This window comes from Anarhichas minor, unplaced genomic scaffold, assembly GCF_050575085.1.
Source record: "Anarhichas minor isolate MPS153535 unplaced genomic scaffold, ASM5057508v1 ptg000024l, whole genome shotgun sequence".
Taxonomy (NCBI): domain Eukaryota; kingdom Metazoa; phylum Chordata; class Actinopteri; order Perciformes; family Anarhichadidae; genus Anarhichas; species Anarhichas minor.
The window spans coordinates 18,684,807-18,702,459 of record NW_027466470.1 but is presented as its reverse complement, the minus strand read 5'-3'; the positions used below and the strand labels follow the sequence as shown (position 1 = coordinate 18,702,459).

General features: G+C 42.2%; 1 protein-coding gene across 4 annotated transcripts in view; it reads left to right on the top strand.

Moving 5' to 3' along the window:
- Positions 1-17,653, top strand: part of slc6a9 (solute carrier family 6 member 9) — a 76,766-nt gene that overhangs the window by 30,851 nt on the left and 28,262 nt on the right. Inside the window, exon 1 of one of the 4 annotated variants that reach the window (XM_076097651.1) lies at positions 1,088-2,067. The exons of the other annotated variants lie outside the window; for them this stretch is intronic. Within the exon in view, the coding sequence (XP_075953766.1) occupies positions 2,026-2,067 (42 nt within the window). The 5' untranslated portion in view covers positions 1,088-2,025. Of the gene's footprint in view, positions 1-1,087; positions 2,068-17,653 lie in introns of those variants that run through there. 4 annotated transcript variants of the gene reach the window in all.

Genomic DNA, 17,653 nt, shown 5'->3' with positions numbered 1-17,653 from the left:
ATTTCTTGTCACTTATTGGCCGATATCAATATATCTGCAAGCTAATGTATATATCTGTATACAGATATATTTGCCTGGCCTCAATGCACAGGATCTAGATTCACTCCGATCAAACCACAGATTGAATATCGAGATATCACAATGAGTACATTTTAAGTCTTAAATCTTTTAAGATTTATGCTTAATATGTGTTTTGTAAATTAGCGCTATGTGTCTGCTTTCACAACTTGAAACAGCAAACGCTGTGAATTTTAGAACTTTTAAGATAAGATAAGATAATCCTTTATTAGTCCCGCAGTGGGAAAATTCACAGATACTCAAACTAAGTTATTACTTACTTAAGTTATACTTATGTACCCAAACAACACGGTCTCGGTGAATGTTCTAAGAGTTATCGATCGCTGCGAAGGAGAAATACAAAAGTGACGGAGAAAGTGCAATGGTGCATCGTCAACAATGATTGGTCTGTTCTAAGTCTGTCAACATGGTCAACTGTTTGCTGGGGGCACTTGTTTTCATTGCCCTCAGTACTTCCTCCGAGCACACTGAAAAGGGCGGGTATATGGTAATGACTCCTTTATTGGATCCCCTGTGAGATTCTAATCCTCTGAATTGATAGACAAATGAATGGCATCCTGTCTGCATTGCTCGTCTCGTGTTGAACATAACTGGAAGGCCTCCACTCAAGCGGCAGGGGCCATTGTACCCGGCTATCAAACACCCATTAGGCCGGGTGCCAGTTGCTTGTCAACTGTTGACATCGCCCGCACAACATCCAGTCGAGGAAAATCGTCGCAGCATCTCGTTCTGCCGCCTGAGTGATGTGTTTGTTGATCCCTTAATCGCGCCGCTATTGTGGATGCAATTTTACCTTCTCCTCACTCACTTCCTTGCCTTGCTCCATTGCTCTTTTTGTTGCGGGTAGCCATTAGCCATATGGTGGCAAACAGGCACAACAATGCGCGCAAAAACAAAACGGAGGCTCGGGAGGGAAGCGGTTGAATTTGAAAGGGTGTAACTCTGTGAACATGTCACGGGACGAGGCGGAGGTGGCTTCTCGATGTGACACAGCGGGGGGGGGGGGGGGGGGGGGGCATTGGCAATGTCAGGGTGTAGAGACGGACAAGGATTTGGAAGAGTCAAGTGCTGCTGAAAGGGAAGTTGTTGGTGGTCTGCAGAGTTGCAGCAGCTGCCCCTGAAAACAAACGGAAGAAATAAGAGAGACAGAGAGAAAGAGTAGTGTTGGGTGAGGGGGTGGGGGGGTCCGGTGGAAGGCGGGCAGGCTCCTCACTTGTGGGCTCCTCACTTTTTTTTTGTCTCCTCGCTTTAATCTGTTGGGAGAAAGAGTAAGGGGGAGAGAGAGAGAGAGAGCTTGGCCGTAGCCCATGGGTGCTCCAGACCTCCCCCCGCTTTACTCCGGCCAGCTTAACTAGAAGTTCAAAACCTCCCTGTCCCCTCCACCGCCGCCGCCCCCCCCCATCGGTTCTCCTCTCTCCCACTTACTTGCTCTGTATTCAGCCTAGGTGCTGGAGTGACAACGAGCCATTCATTGTGGAGGTAGAGGGAAAAGACTGTGGATCTCTCCTGTGTCTTTTTTTCTGTGGGGGGAGGCATATTCCTGAAATGGTGAAATACGACGGGAAAAAAAAATGGGGCAAAAAGAGAACGTAAAAGAGAGCGAGGGAGGGGTGAGTAAAAAAAGTAAGGGTGCAAAGGAGGGAGGGAGGGGAGGCAGAGCTGGAATCACAGAAGGAAGGGAGGGGTGGGCGAGAGAGAGAGAGAGAGAGAGAGCGGGCTACCATGCCGAATGAGCAAGAGAGGCGGAGAGGAAGCAGAGCTCCATCAGATGAAATGAGGTGAAAGTAATTCAGACATTAATCAAGCCAGGGCAAAAGGGAGGGTATACTGTGTTTTCTCCCCCCTCTCTCGCTCTCTCTCGCGCGCCGTGGAACTGAAAGGCAAGGTGTGAATGAAGGAGCCCACAGTGGCCAGCAGAGAAGCACCACTGGGTCACAGCGTCAAATCATGTCCGAGTCGAACACCATTGCCGCTTCCACCGCAGACCAGGTCAGTTCAACCTGTCAAATTGTTTATTTCTGTTTTTGTTTTGTTTAGTTTTTTTCTTCATTAGCATCAGAGGCGAGCGTGCTGATGTTTTTTTCTTTATTAGTTACGCCTCACGCCGGCTTAAGCGGCAGGAAACGAGACTTTCGAAAGAGGAGACTTCTAGGGATGAGAAAACTGAACGCATCCCAAGTTCCGGTCAGATGTATATTATCTTTAGATCCTTATTCGGAAGTAGTTAGAGGGAGTTTCTAAGAGCAACCGAGTGAGTGTGTGTTTCTTGGACTATCAAAGCAACGATTGTTTCGCCCGGAGCTGCCTGGACAACGGTACAGGGTCCTGAAAGAATTGAATTCATCAAGACGAGCTATTGTCTACGGCGCCTTATTTTTTGGTGATCATTCAGGGGGTCTGTGACGACTCAATACCCCCCGCACCACGCAAGGAGGGGGACGCAGCTCTTTAAAAACCCGACCACGTGTGGCGGCCCCTGAAAAGTTTTTAGAAGTAATTGCAGTGGGAAGTCCGGGGCAGCGCCGTGAGAGATGGGGTTGGTAAGGAAGTGGGCCGGTCCGCCGTGTGTGTGAAAGAGAGTGACAGAGTAGAAAAGCTGAAGTGTCCAGAAAAAGGCCGATATTTATACACCCCCCCCCCCCCACACACACACACACGCTCTCTTTCCCATCCCTCCTCCCCCACAAGTCGCTTTAATCGCACATCCGTCCTTCACTCTGCTTTTTTTTTAACAGTCGACTTGCTTTGAAACACTTTTGAAACAATTACATCCTTTGATCTGTTTGAGATAAGATATATGGTTAGTTCCATTATGGCAGGTAAAGACAAAAAAGTGTGTGTGCATGCTCATCCAACCTTGCTGCCGGCTTACGTTGTTAGCCAAGTCCTTGTCTCTTGTTTCCGATTGCTACTGTCAAGGCTGAGTCAGCTTGCTATGGTTCTGTAGGCAGAAACACACGCACACGCCAGCAAAACAGCTGCTCAAATTGCTCACAAACAAAATTCGGGGATGGATTGTGGGTGGAAGGTTGAAGATATTTAGAGCTACAGTGTGTGTGTGTGTGTGTGTGTGTGTGTGTGTGTGTGGGTGTGGGTGTGTGTGTTTGTTGCATGTGTGTGTGTGCACATTCGCAGCTGACAGTCCTCATGCTAATCCGCTGATTCTGGTCCAGGTACTTTTCTCCTTTAGATAAATTTGTCAGAAGGACGCATACTGGACAGTTTAGATTTGTTAACACACACACACACACACACACACACACACCGTATTTCTCGCAAAAGCTCTGAGTGACAGGACTGTGTGGACACTACATAATTACAAGCAGTGGATGCTTGTGCATATGTCTCCATAATTATGAAGTATGAATTCATGGGCTGTCTTGTCAGAAACCGACAGCAGGTTTTTCCCGGTGAACTTCACAGAATTGTCGTCAGCTCCTCCGTCTCTTATCGGGGTTTTGTTTGTGGACGTGATGTGTTTATCTTTAATGTCATAAATGAGACAAGATGCTGCAGCTAAACCCGATATGGCTCCGTCTCTCACATCGGCAGACTCACTGTAGAGGGGGAAAAGGTTCTCTCTGCTTGCCAGTCAGAATGGTTTTATACTTTTAAGAAGTACTTTAATATTCACACACCAGAACAGGGGGGTTCACTAACATGCACGCATTGTACACTTTTGTTTGCAGGTGTTTGTCTTTTAGAGAAAAAGAAAATACCTTTTGTTAATTAAATCATTGAAAAGTTTTGTTTTGTAATGAAAACTTTATGTAAGCCCTGCCATTGGAAAAAAAGTATCACACATTCAACATTGCTCAGATCCAGGTTTGTCACCAGGTAATCAGTTGATACAGATCTCAAAGGGTATTGATAGTTATACCTTGTTAATCCTAAGGGAACTATGTGGTTTGAAAACTGTGAAATTATTTTAAAAAATAGGTATTTCAGTGTATTTTATTCAGATAAGAACACAGCTTTAGGTTATACTCCAAACAACGAAACAGTTGAGTTGCTTGAGTTTTGAAGCAGTCTGTTCTTTGACAGTAGTCTTACCTAAATGTAGCACTCGGTGTCAACTAGTGTAATGTCTGCCACAAACAGTTGTAATGTCTCCATTATTACCTAACAGGAGGACCTCTTATCCGCCGACAACACGAATTGCTTTCCACTAATCAGTCCTGTGTGCAAAGTACCTTTCTACTTAGGAAACGACGCATCTCAGCAGGAGACCGGTGTGATTCAATAAAAATGTTATGATTTAATGATCTAAATCACTATTGAAAAAACCCATCTGAAACCGCCTGATAATGCTGTTGTCACACAGAGCTAAAAAGATATAACCATACCTGGAGCGGTTTTAAACGCTTAACAGCTGTAAAATTAAGAAGTCATGTTTTGCCAACGCTGCTGCACTGTGCCTTGATAATCAAAAATAAAAAGAAACTGTCCCTTTAAGTTGCTGTGCAATTTTGCCCCCTTTTCATTGCCAGCTTTTTGTAACAATTGTAACAAGTCTAGTTATTTTTACGGGAACAAGAATGTTTTTGGTTGATTTGTAATTGGTCATTAATCTCCCCAATAATAATAAAGATAATCATAATCAAAATAGTAACCATAATAATAATGATATTAATTATAACTACCACTCTATGTGATTGTATTCCTTTTTAAAATATTTTAAAATAATAGTACTTAAGTTCTCCCATTTTGAAAAATCACGAAATTTCTCAAAAGTTGTTTTTTCTGAGAAAAAAAAAAGCAAACAAAGGAATTCTATGAAAAATGCCCATCTCGGATCAAAGCCCTGGTCCTGGTCATTTCCTGTGTGATTGCATGGGTCACATCGTTCTTCTCAGCGGTAGTCCGACCTCACGGTGTTGGGACAATGGTCTGAGGTCATGTGTGTGCGTTCAAGGCATGCTTCGCTAGTAATTGGAGTAATAAGGAGTTCAGATGGATCTGGTAATTGCTAAGTGAGTGCTGGTGATTGCCTTTGACATCCTTTGTACTGAAAGAAAGGATCAGATCAGATACCATTTCCATATCCAGACAAGTCAATGCTTTGACTTCGTGTGGTTTCATAATTTCATTATTTTATTATCGTATTTGAGTAAGTTGTATTCACAGTGACTGCACGTTTACATGCATTCATACATTATGATACCATTCGGCTGGATGGTAAACTACTTTTCTTTTATTATTTTTGAATCTTAGTCAATACTACACTCTAAACCAGGGGTATTCAATTAAAATTCCAAAAGGTCCAGATTGAGAAAATGTCCTCGGGCAAAGGTCCGGAACATTACAATAATATCTAACTTGTGCTATTTAGTGCCATATAAATATATAAATATATTCAAGAAGCCTAGTAGTAGTAACAACGTCTCTGTGTAGTCAACAACTGTCAAATCAAATAAAGAAAGTACACATCAATTATATTTTAACAATTATTATTCTCACTTTTCAAATTTAACTGGATGGATTATAAATAATACATAAATAAATGTTCTTCTAATTTCAAGTACAATAAGGGCTGGATTAAAGAATAACTGACATAACAGAAAGCTTTTCAAAAATGTGCATCTTAAAATAAAGTAATTCATTTTAGAAAAAAATAATTTCACTGAATTGTCCTGCAGCTTTAAATTCAGTTCATTCAGGTGTGAAGTGATGTCAATAAAAAAGCCACAATATTATATTTTTCCCATCTTCTAAAAAGAGAAATTAGTGAGCATGGACTTTATCTGTGGTTATTAACACTTGTTTAGCTCTATTCTCTCTGTTAACATCATTGTTGGGCAGTGAATTCATGTGTTAGGATTCTGATCATATTGGGCTCTTAGGTTTATTTTCTGTGTCTTCATTTAGATGTGAGTGGGTGCGTTTGCTCAAAAGAGTTGTGCTTTGTCTCGTAGTGTCGCTTCATTTACCGCTTTTATTAATCGTCACGGTCTCTAAACATGTGAGACCCACTGGTTTTAAACTGACGTGGGAAGAATTAACCTATAAGAGTCTGTTCATTCTTGGTTAAAGACTCTGGTCTCTCTGGTCTCTCTGACCACTTTTCTCTCTTTGGAGAACGTCATGTGAAATAACTTCTCTGACTTACATAATATTCTGCTGCTCTTCCTTCTCTTTCTTCGTCTCTCCTCCGGTGTGTGTACATCTCACTCAAGTCAGGAAACGTGTCAGCATACCCATATTTGATTGGCTAAGCTGCATCACGTGATGTGATTTACAACGCATTGGTCGGTGCGTTTCCTGCACCGCTGAACAAGTGCCGTAAAGGCTGAAAAAGCTGCGCCGGTTAAAATAGAAGTGCTCTGTCAAAATAAAATCGATTTTAGGTCCTGGGTCCGGATACAACGGCGTCTGGGTCCGGATCCGGACCGCGGTCCGCCAATTGGCGACCCCTGCTCTAAACAATTTCACCGTAAAATAACGGTAACTTACTAGCAGCAGGGACGCCAGTAATTTACTGTTTTTTTTACGCTGAAACTACCGTAATTTACTTTCACAGTATCTTACCGTATACTTGATTACGTTATGTGACTGTAGGATGGCTGGGTTTTACGGTGATTTTACGGCATATGCCAGAATGTTACCGTTTATTTACAAAGGGTAATACAACCCAATACTTTTGCATTTAATTCCCAACAAATAAAAGAATAACAATAGACATTCAACACATAATTATTGCAGTTTAATACATGTTCTCAAGACAAATAATAAAGGGACATTTGTATTACATCACAAAACTCACAATGTACTGCATGTTTAGAAGAAAACAAATAAAACCATGAAATCTTTGATGACCGGCTTAACTGAACTCATGAGGAACTCAGACCAGGAGCGCCGAGATCAAAAAGTGGTCGATGGTATGCTACTGTTGTTCAGCGGTATGTACCTATCCCTAGAGTGGTATGCTACTGTTGTTCAGTGGTAGGTACCTATCCCTGGAGTGGTATGCTATGGGGTCAGATCAGTCTCAATAATTGCAAATGCACACAGAAAGACTCACAAATGCAAACAGAAAGATTCACAAATGCGCACAGAACAATTCACAAATATATTCGATTTACAAATGTACACAGAAGGATTTACAAATAAATTTGACTCTCAAATACACGCAGAACGATTCACAAATACATTCCAATGCACTGTGGATCGCACTGCATTTGCAGGGATAAGTACCTACCACTGAAGAACAGCATACCACTCCAGGGATAGGTACATACCGCTGAACAACAGCAGCATACCACTCCAGGGATAGGTACCTACCGCTGAACAGTAGCATACCACACCAGGGATAGGTACCTACCGCTGAAGAACAGCATACCACTCCAGGGATAGGTACCTACCGCTGAACAGTAGCATACCACACCAGGGATAGGTACCTACCGCTGAACAACAGCATACCACTCCAGGGATAGGTACATACTGCTGAACAACAGTAGCATATCACTCCAGGGTTAGGTACATACCGCTGAACAACAGTAGCATACCACTCCAGGGATAGGTACCTAATACAACAATACCTACAGTTTAAATCAACAGACTTGCCTATGTGATGAGCTGATTACGTTAGGTGAAGAAATGAAGCTAAGACAATGAACCACAATGGACTAACGTTCAACACTAAAATGAGTTTGATCTGGTGTTAATGTTGCTCCTGGGATAACACACACGTAACGTTACTATTAGCGTGACCTCAACTGTTCATCGTCTTGAACACACGTCAGCGATTTCTGGTCCGCTCTCCATTTTAATAATCGCACCGTTTGCGGTTCTACAGTCGGTTCAGTAATAGCACAAGTAAACACAAGCTAGGTTACTAACGTTACATCTTAACACTGTAATTGGTGATTAATTAATTTATGTTAACTTAACTTGCTATGCTGTTAGCTAGCTAACCTTTCTACGGCTAATTTAGCTCAAGCTAGCTGACGTTACAGAGCTAGCTCCACCAATATCAGAAACCTAACGTTAATGTAATGAAACAGACCAAGTCGTCACCTTCCTAAAATAATGGCCCAAGTCATTTTTTCAGTTTTTTCAGAAAACACAAAATAAAACGGCCTAATTCACACTCTTGACATAGGCCATTATACTACAGGGGTAGAATCGCATGATCTGTTCAACTGAGGATGTTGGCAATTTTACCAGAGTTGGCCAGCATCATGAGGAGATGATTTAGGCAACAAAATCATTTTTGTCAAAAAATGAGTTAGGCCATTATTTTAGGAAGGTGACGAAGTGAAACTTTATCTGAGATGCTAACAGTTCAATAATCATGAAGATTAAACAATACTGGAGACTTTGAATTTCGGATGATAAGCGTAACTTTACCTCGGCTCCTCGGTTGATCTTTACATGGAAGCTGAAGCTGTCCAAAGTCACGTTCACGAGCAGTCGGTCAGGTCTTGTCACTCAAAAATGACTTTTAGGCAATGAGCAGTTTGAATAATAAAAAATATTTTATCATCATTACTGACACATTAACCTACAGTAGACAGTACGATGTAGATGGATTGTGACTCACTGAACTTGTATAGAGATTCGTGTACCCACCACAGAAAATACTGTATTATGCTGATAAATTACAGTAGTCTGCTGGTATGGTTAATTGATGCCATTGACTGTTAATCTACATGTTACAGTTATTATGAAATACTGTAAAATACCGTTTTAAATCCACTGTAAATTTACAGCAATTCATTACAGTGTACTTGTCTGAAATAGTTATAACTCAAAGAAAACGAATGGCTTTAACAGACTGACCCAGATTATTGCTTTCTAAATAAGCAGATTTTCTGGATCATAGGGTGCCTTACCAAGAAGCTTATGAGGCCTGTTGTGTTGAAAAGCACAAATTCCTCCACTGTAGAGGCATTCATCCAGAGAGCTGTGGCACTCCAACACCTACCTTTTACTCTTGATGTGTCCTGTAAGAAAGCATATAGACATATTTAGCCAGTCTGCCCTGCAGGCTGTCACGGTTGCGCTATAGGTTTAGCAGGGTGATGTTCACCTAAAATAACCCGTGGTAGTTTAAACATTCATTATTTTGGCAGGATTATTTAAAAAAAATACACGTCATCGGGAAACTTACTGAAATGGAATTGACTGTGAAACGTCCATGGATGTCATATATAATGTGATGTTTGCAGCTAATATGCAGTTCAGTACATTACATCTAGCGTAGGAAGCCAGCAGGGGCCCACACACGAACACACACCACACAGACACACGCACATGCACACACTCTGCCCATCTGGGGGCAGGTGTTGCAGTTTATGGAGCGGAAGTGTAAAGTAGCAGTGTTTACTCACTGCACCGAGGCTCAGCAAGCAAGGGAAAAGACACATGTGGAAAAGAAAGACAGGAATAGATGTAGAGAGCGCATGTGTGTGTGTGTGTGTGTGTGTGTGTGTGTGTGTGTGTGTGTGTGTGTGTGTGTGTGTGTGTGTGTGTGTGTGTGTGTGTGTGCGTGTGTGTGTGCGCGCCCCTTGTTCATCTCCCTGTGGTGGCTCGAACCTTCGGTCTCCCTCTGACTTCACTAAGTTAAGCTTCCGGGCTCACAGCTGCCTTGCAAAAGTACACGGTCGTAAAGCCAACTGACTGTACGTGCATGGCTGGGCGCACGGATGGGCGCACGGATGGTTGCAGGCATGACTGATAAGTAAGAAGAATAACTGACGGATAATGGCTGGCTGGAGAGGTGGACGGATAGCTGACCAGCTGAGGAGAGCTGGGTGTCTGATGGGAGGACCCCCGTGTGCAGATATGGACGCGGATATGTTTGATGGGCTGAAAACGGAAAGAGCCATTTGTAGCATTTGTGTAACGTTAGCGGTTAGCATTGTGAAGTTGGAGAAGCTGCTTATTCCTAAGGCGTTTAGATTAATGGTATATCCATCTGTTTAAATCATTTTAACTTTGTTTTTGAGAAATTGTGTTTTTTCAGTCAGTATGATATGGCAGAAGGCTCTAAATACTACGATACCCATAAGGCCCTACCGCAGTTGCTCTGGAGATGAAGCCTTCTAGAGGAGACAATCCTAGCTGTAGTACATTCAGAACTATTTGCTGCTGCAGTTGGGAACAAAACAACCTCCCATAATTTACAGATCAATTGAAAACTGAACAAAAATCTGAACGTGAACCAATTTTAGATCCTTGAATGAATAGCTCGGAAGGGGAGACCCACACTTATGGACTTTCTCACAGAGAGTTAGATGAGAAGATCAATACCACGCTCATATCTGTCTGTTCAGTATAGGGCTACCGCCAAGAGTCGGATAGCTTAGCTTAGCATGAAGACTGGAAACGGGGAAAAATCTAGCCTAGCTCCGTCCAAAACAAAACAAAAAACAGCCATCCCTAAAGCTCACTAGATAAAACAATTTAAATGGCTATCAAATAATGATAGATAATTGTTTTTGGTTAGGGGCTTAAAAAAAGCATAAGCCCATGAAAGACTTGCACAAAATGTTATTAAAACTCAAACAGTTTGAGAAGAGCAGGTGTGCAGAGCTGCATTAAGAAGTAGTGACCGTCCATTTGGCCTTAATATTGAGATATTAAGATATTGCAGTGGGAATGAAAGAGTTTTGTATAAGTTTTCTTTTTAGCCAGTGGTGCTCTGAAGCCACTTCCTGATGAGAGTAGATGTCTGGTAATTAATGAATGATTTTCTAAATCTGTGTTTCCCAGTTCTTCTTCGTATTCCTGAAAATGTCAATCTAATCTTTGTGGTAATTATGTACATAGGCTTATGTCTTTGACTTTTTCTATTCAAAGAACCAGATATTTTCTAATTTAGCAGCTCATCTTTTATGCCGACGATTGAACGAGGAGTGTTTCATGTCACTGCTAGCCTTTGAAGTGCTCCAACTGCCAATTAACTAACATTGTTTATGCAGAAAATGATCGGGATTTGTACTTCCAAAACAAAATATCTCCCCAGTAATACAGTACCGTGGTAGAATCACGTCAACAGAAAAACATCTCGGGTAAACGTAAACATCTTCTACTTTCTAAATAAAAAGCTAAAGGAGTCAAGTGAAATAAGAAACTGTGGAGGTATTTGCTTCAGAATGTGCTTCTCACCGTGGGGGCACAAAAAAACGACAGCGTTTCAACTGCTCGAGGCAAAAAGGAGAGGAGAGGCAGTCTTTGACTGGGGTTAAAGTGGTTGAGTGGTGGCTCAACACTGACCAGGTCACAAGAGTCACAACACTTGAGCCAAATTTTAAGATCCAAAATGTAAGTATATATACAAGAGGGGTGAAATAAAGGCCTCATACCTACATAAACTCTACGGACATGTAATAAAGGGTTGTGAGTACCATACATATATGGGTGGTGACCCAGTGGTTAGTAGCCCAGCTAGAGTTACACTCATCAGGCAAAAACATCCTATGGAAGAATGTTGGGGTCATGGCAGGGGTGAACTTCCCAAAGCCTTCAGTGACATAGGGCAGCATTTGCCAACCTGAAGTCTTTGGCCATTAGTATTGGATTGACGTGGGTAGAGGTTATATTCCAGTAGGAGCAGGCCTGTATTTCCTGACTTGAGGCCAAAAGAAAAAACACTAATAAGTCAGCCAAAGAAAGAAACCAACAGCTATGATAAATGTTTACTTCCAAATCAACCAATTTGGGTGTCCCCCCCCCCCAAAAAAAAGCAGTCAAGGTCACATTTGCCTCCATGCAAGCCATTCGCACAAAGATAATCGTAGTGCTGAGTTGCCTTCGGAGCCCTTGACATTTGACTGTGTGGTTACCCATTTATTCGAGTTCCTGTAACTCTTCATTACAAACCGGAGCCGGACCAACCTCTGTGAAATGGCAGGAAGCCAATCAAGGCTAGTGAGGGTAGTGCAGGACTGGGGCACTGTGGGATAGTATAGAAGGTTATTGATATGAACTTGAACTTAACTGAAATGAAATGCTTGTTGTGCCACCGTCAGTTGTAAAAAGACTGCGCTGCTGCTGTGACTTCCTGAACGATGTGGCTCCAACTTTGAGGCAGATTTCATGGGCGAGAATCAACACGTACAGAAAGCCACACCCAGGATTTGTTTATGCAAATGTCAAAAATACAATTGATTCATTTAAAAACGTTCCCCGAAAGTAACAGTGGATGTTTTTCATGAACTGGCTTTCATTGGTAAAACGCACGTTCCCATGTGTTTGATTTGAAATATTCCTGTTGTGTTAGGCCTGTTAGTTGATGTTAGCTCCATTTCAAAGTCTGCGCATATTTACTGTCACATCCTAGAGACTATCTGATTTATGATCTTCTGGTTCTTTTGTGTTGACTTTGCTGTTACCTGAGCTGCACTCAGTAACACCGCTGCTGCCTTACAGGTGCTCATTAATGAAGTTATGTAGATCTAGGATTGGGAGTGTTGGGTAGATCTTGATTTGTTTATTCACACGTTTGTTGCCACTATTTATTTGGTTGTATGAAATTGGATGTCCAGTCCAATATGTCCATATTGCTGGTCACATTTTTGCCATTGCATCTGTGATGTGACGTGCTGGTTCTATCCACAGTTTAGCTTAACTTGAAAGTGGCAATTCTCTTTTAAAATTGTAGTGTTATTTTGGCTGAAAGTTGGCTTCCTGTCAGTGCTGGAGACCAATTATTTTTACCTGTGTTGGTTATCTGGAGACACTGTGACACCATTAGAAACACCTTTACAGCAGACTGCAAGTACAGCATGTTGTGATCAAGTCCCCTTTTCAGCCATATTATCCAAACCAATTACTTTAAGTGGAAATAAAAACGAAGATACCGAAAATGTAAATCGCTCAAAGTTGTTGATCAAAGGTTAAAGGTGAAGAATCAGGTTTGCAGGATGCATTTACGTTTCAAACATTCATCTTCCTTTCCTTTTCCAAAAAAATATAAATGGGGTTAAATTGAGAATATATTTTTAGTCTCCCTTTAGTTTACAATATAGTTTACTGAGCTCAGTTTTAGCAAGAGCATAGTAGCATGAAAACACCATTGACGCCATTTGGAATGTTTTTCGGTACGGTTTGTGTCCTTAGTTGCATTTAAGATATGTTTCGCTAAATAGACGATGTTAGATGTTACAAAGTGATTGACAAGCCATCGGTGCAGCTCTACTTCTTGGTCTGCTCATGTTGGACTGAGGGCGGTTCCCTATCGCTAATGGAGAAAACATGTGGTATTACAAAGATAGGAAGGGACGGGGCTAGCTGGTTAGCATGCTCATTTCAGTAGATATCTCCGCAACACAATACATGGACGTCTTTGACGTAACGTCAACACTGTGACCTCATCACATTCAGTTTATATTGTTTGATCTAAAATTCTGGCTAAATCGTACACATTGCCCCTTTTAAAGACTGTTCATGTTAGTTGGGAAATGAACACTAAATGTACCACGTGTGATGTACAGAGCAGAACCTAAATTTGACTTTTAAAGGAGGGGGTAGTTTAAGTAAAACTCTGAAACGAGGTGAGGAGGAAAGGCTGAACATGGCTTTTTTCATCAGCTTTGTCATGGATTTGTAGGAAGCAAGAACCATGGGGAGAAGAGAGCTGATGATGAGGCTTGTTGAGGCAGCATGTTCACCGTGTTAGCAGGGGGAAAAGGAGGTTGGGGGGGGGGAGGCTGCATGTGTGCGTTTGCGTGTTTGCACACTCTAGTTGGAGCAGCACACTCGCAGTACAGAGATGATGAGCCTCAAGTGAAGAGGGCTGAAACAATGAAGAAAACAAGGACAAACAAGTGAAATGGAGAAAGATGGGTCGGTAAATGTCAATTCAAATGTCAGTTTGGTTCAATTCTGTATTGCATTGTTTCATTAGATAACTCTAAAATGTTCCCACAATAAAGCTAGAAAATCAACTAGGACTGAAACTAACGGCTATTTTCATTATCAATCAATCTGCCTCTGATTTTTTCAACTTATCAAATAATTGCGAAATCGTGAAACACAGAGTCCTGGAGGTATCCCTGCTCCTGCAAGAGTGTTGGAAGCAAAATATATAACATGATATATATATATATATATATTGATAAAAGACTTGAACGATGTCACATTAATTGGATCATCAAATTAATCGCTGGCTCATTTGTTTGTATAGATTAATCCAATAATCGACCGATCATTTTAACTCCACAATCAACAAAACAAGCCAGAAAACAATTTCAATTTCTGCTCCACAGCTGATATCGTGGAAAGGTTGCAGCTTGAACCCAGTATTCACGCACCATTTTGCTCACACTACCGGCCTTATCGGATGCCAGTGCTGTGTCTATGCTCTTGCTCGTGCAGAACGACATGTGCACTGTGTGTGTGTATGTGTGTGTGTCTCTACATGTTTGTGTGTGTGGGGGGTGAGAGGGATGCAGGTGAACAGCTTGCAAGGGCCAACAGTTCCGCAGGCCAGTCTCGCGCATCACTTGACAGCCATACCCGATGAAGGCCTACGCACAAATGAACTTGTTAAGCAAATGAGTGAACAAGCGAAGGAGGGGGGGGGGGACGAAGAGCGCACGGCTGCAGTGGCTCCAGCTAGACCCGCCTGCCTGTCTGTCTGCACTCGCCAGCCGTCACTGCCTCTCTCGTCCCTCTGTCTCTAACCCCCCCCCCCCCCCCCTCTCCCTCTCTGTCACTCTGTCTTTCTCTCACATTGCTCTCAGTATGCGTCTCTATTTCAGTCCGTCTCTTCCCATCTCTCTCCCGTTCACTTGCGCCCATGTAATCCCATTGTCTTCATGAGATGAACAGCCTATTTCTGAATCGGATCGAGAGATTGTCTTGGCGATGCTTCGTCCGGGGTGCTGTCGTCCTGCGCTCGCAGACAATGTGACAGCGGAAGGGACTGTCAGAGGACATCGGCCCTAGAAATGAAGGTGGTTGTCAAAATGATCATAGTAGATCCATTGTTTTTTTTTTTACATGTAACTTGCATGTAGACAGGACCGAAAATCCAGTGACAATTGGGAAATCTGTGATTATCTTTCCCGAAATAATATGCACATATACTTACACACATACATGTAAGTAGGATCATCTATCACACACAAATTAAGACATAAACATGTCCACATTCCGTGAAGGAAAGTCTCAATCCCCTGTTGATTTCCGACATAAAATACATTGCCTTCCCTCTCGCCTTTGCCCCAGCCACACCTGGCCTTCCTTTTCCCCTCGTGCCCCCCCCCCCACTACTTTTTATCTCACAAAGATATCCACACAACTTAGCCCACGTCCTTCTCCCTCCCCCGGGGAAGGTATTTGAGGATTCCAGCCCAGTAGGGGTCGTGCTATTTAAGTATCACGGAGATAGAGGAGTTGGTCAGTCACCATTCTATTGGGACTATTTGCTGTGATTGCATCAAGTTCCTCACCATGGAAAATGATGACAAGGTAAGGAGCTGGATGGTTTCCACAGGTGGAGGTAGTGCGGTGATTGCAATGTCCCATGCATACCAGTTGTTTTAACCATAGACCAAATAACACCCTGATAAGGCTTCTCTTAACTCTGATGCATCAACTTCCTATTGTAGAGAACGGAGATAGATCTTTAAAGCTTTTTTTCTTGTAAATTCTTCAGCTGAAAAAAGGGTAATATAGAGATTCTTTGCAAAAATGGTATCCAGTATGTTCATTTATTTCACCGGCTAGATTTTCTTTTGCATTTGTGCTTCTGAATTACAAACTGTCCATCTGAACGATGGATTATTTTTTTTACAACTGCTGCAAAACATAGAGAAAGGTATTTGCATACTGAATAAAACTACCAAGAAAAACTCAATGTGAGACAAAAGAAGTTGGAAACAAGAGTTGGCAAACATGATAATGCAGAGCGACAGAGAGAGAGAGAGTAGATGCTGAATTGCTTTGAATATAGCCTGCGTTTCTGCATCTCTGATCTCCATAACGTTGTGTGGGTAATTAAATCTCAATGCGTTATGAGGGCAACCTGGGGGGTGCATTTGCATCTGTTGGTAGAGCTGTCCACTTGTGATCAGCAAGAATGCATTCTAAAGGCAGGGCCTCAGCTGCAGAAGAGGGATGAGGTTGGCTATCGGGTACGTTGCCTTGGGTACAAACTTCAAAACATTGTCCCAGATGTTTGAAACAAGCTAAAGGCTCAGATGAAGTAGTTTGTACGAAGTGTCGACACCTAAAAGCAAAAGTATGGTAACATGCCCGTTAATGCCCATATCTATTTTTTTTAATCAATAAAAGCATTGCTAATTTAATATTTTGTGTGAAATTGATGATCTCTTTAGTAATATGACGTGTAATAATCAGGATAATGTACAGCGAGAGGGTCATTATTGCAAAAGGATGAACCACAATATGGTGAACAGGACTAAAGTAAAACTGTATTTTACAATGTTTTGTCCATTGTTATATAATAATATTTTTACCGAACATTGACCACTTAGAATAACTTATCATCACATTATACAGGATTACAAAAGGATTATGGGGAAATGTAATACACAATGACTTCTGTCAGTGAGTGCAATGGTGAAGTATTGTGAAATATCTTAACACATTATAAAATGCTTCATAATATGTTATTGTTATAAAGCATTGTGAATATTTATGCATACTTATGCCTGTACTGATACAGGGATATAAATAGATAATATAAGTGTTTATAAAGCATTATAGACAAAGAAAGTGTTACCAAAATGATTTATACTTGTTCTGAATGGCCGCACTCAATGGATACACACCAACTGTGATGGAACGCGGTCTGGTCTGCACACACACGAGCTCAGAGTTTAAAAGTGTTTTCAGTGTGAACTGGAGACGCCTGAGTCGCTGAGCGACATTCTCAATGTATGGAGTGATGTAACTTGTGAGTGACCCCTAGCTTCTGGGCGGCCTTCTATCCCACCCTTCATCTGACTGGGCTCGACTTTCTCTCCTCCTCCTCCTCCTCGCTCCTCGCTCCTCCTCCTGACACCCCATCCATTGGTTTCAATTAATCAGCCGTGGAGGGGGATTTATTCAGTCGCTGCCCAATGGGATCCTTTGGTATGTGGCCCCAATGGTAGCAGGTTGAGAAGCCACGGTATACACTGTCTTTAGGCCCATTACTCTCACCTCACAGCCCACTCATAAAGACAGCTTTGAGCCGCCTGTTTTTGGGGGGGATCCGGTGGGCTTTTTGTCCCATAATAGCCGAGTGGATTCAGTCACTGCAGACAGACATGTTTACTAAACTCTGCGTAGGTGGAGCGAGGGAGATTACGTGTGCCACTTTGAATAACCGAGGCCTGGTTATTGGCTGGGGAAACAGTGTCGCGAGCGGCCTCATGTGAAAGGCTGATTTAAAGAGTTTTCTGATTGCATTTATCTGCATGATTGTGATTTGAGTATAAAAGAAGAGAAGTGAGTGGAGGACATGGCACTGACATGAATCCCTGGGTGCTTACGCCTTGACGAGGTGCTTCTTGTGTGAAGGAGACAGTTGTGTGTCCAGCCCAATTCGCACTGTTGGATAAAGTTGTTTTTCACATCCTGGTATCAAAGAGGGACAGTAGAATTTGCCTTTAAACCG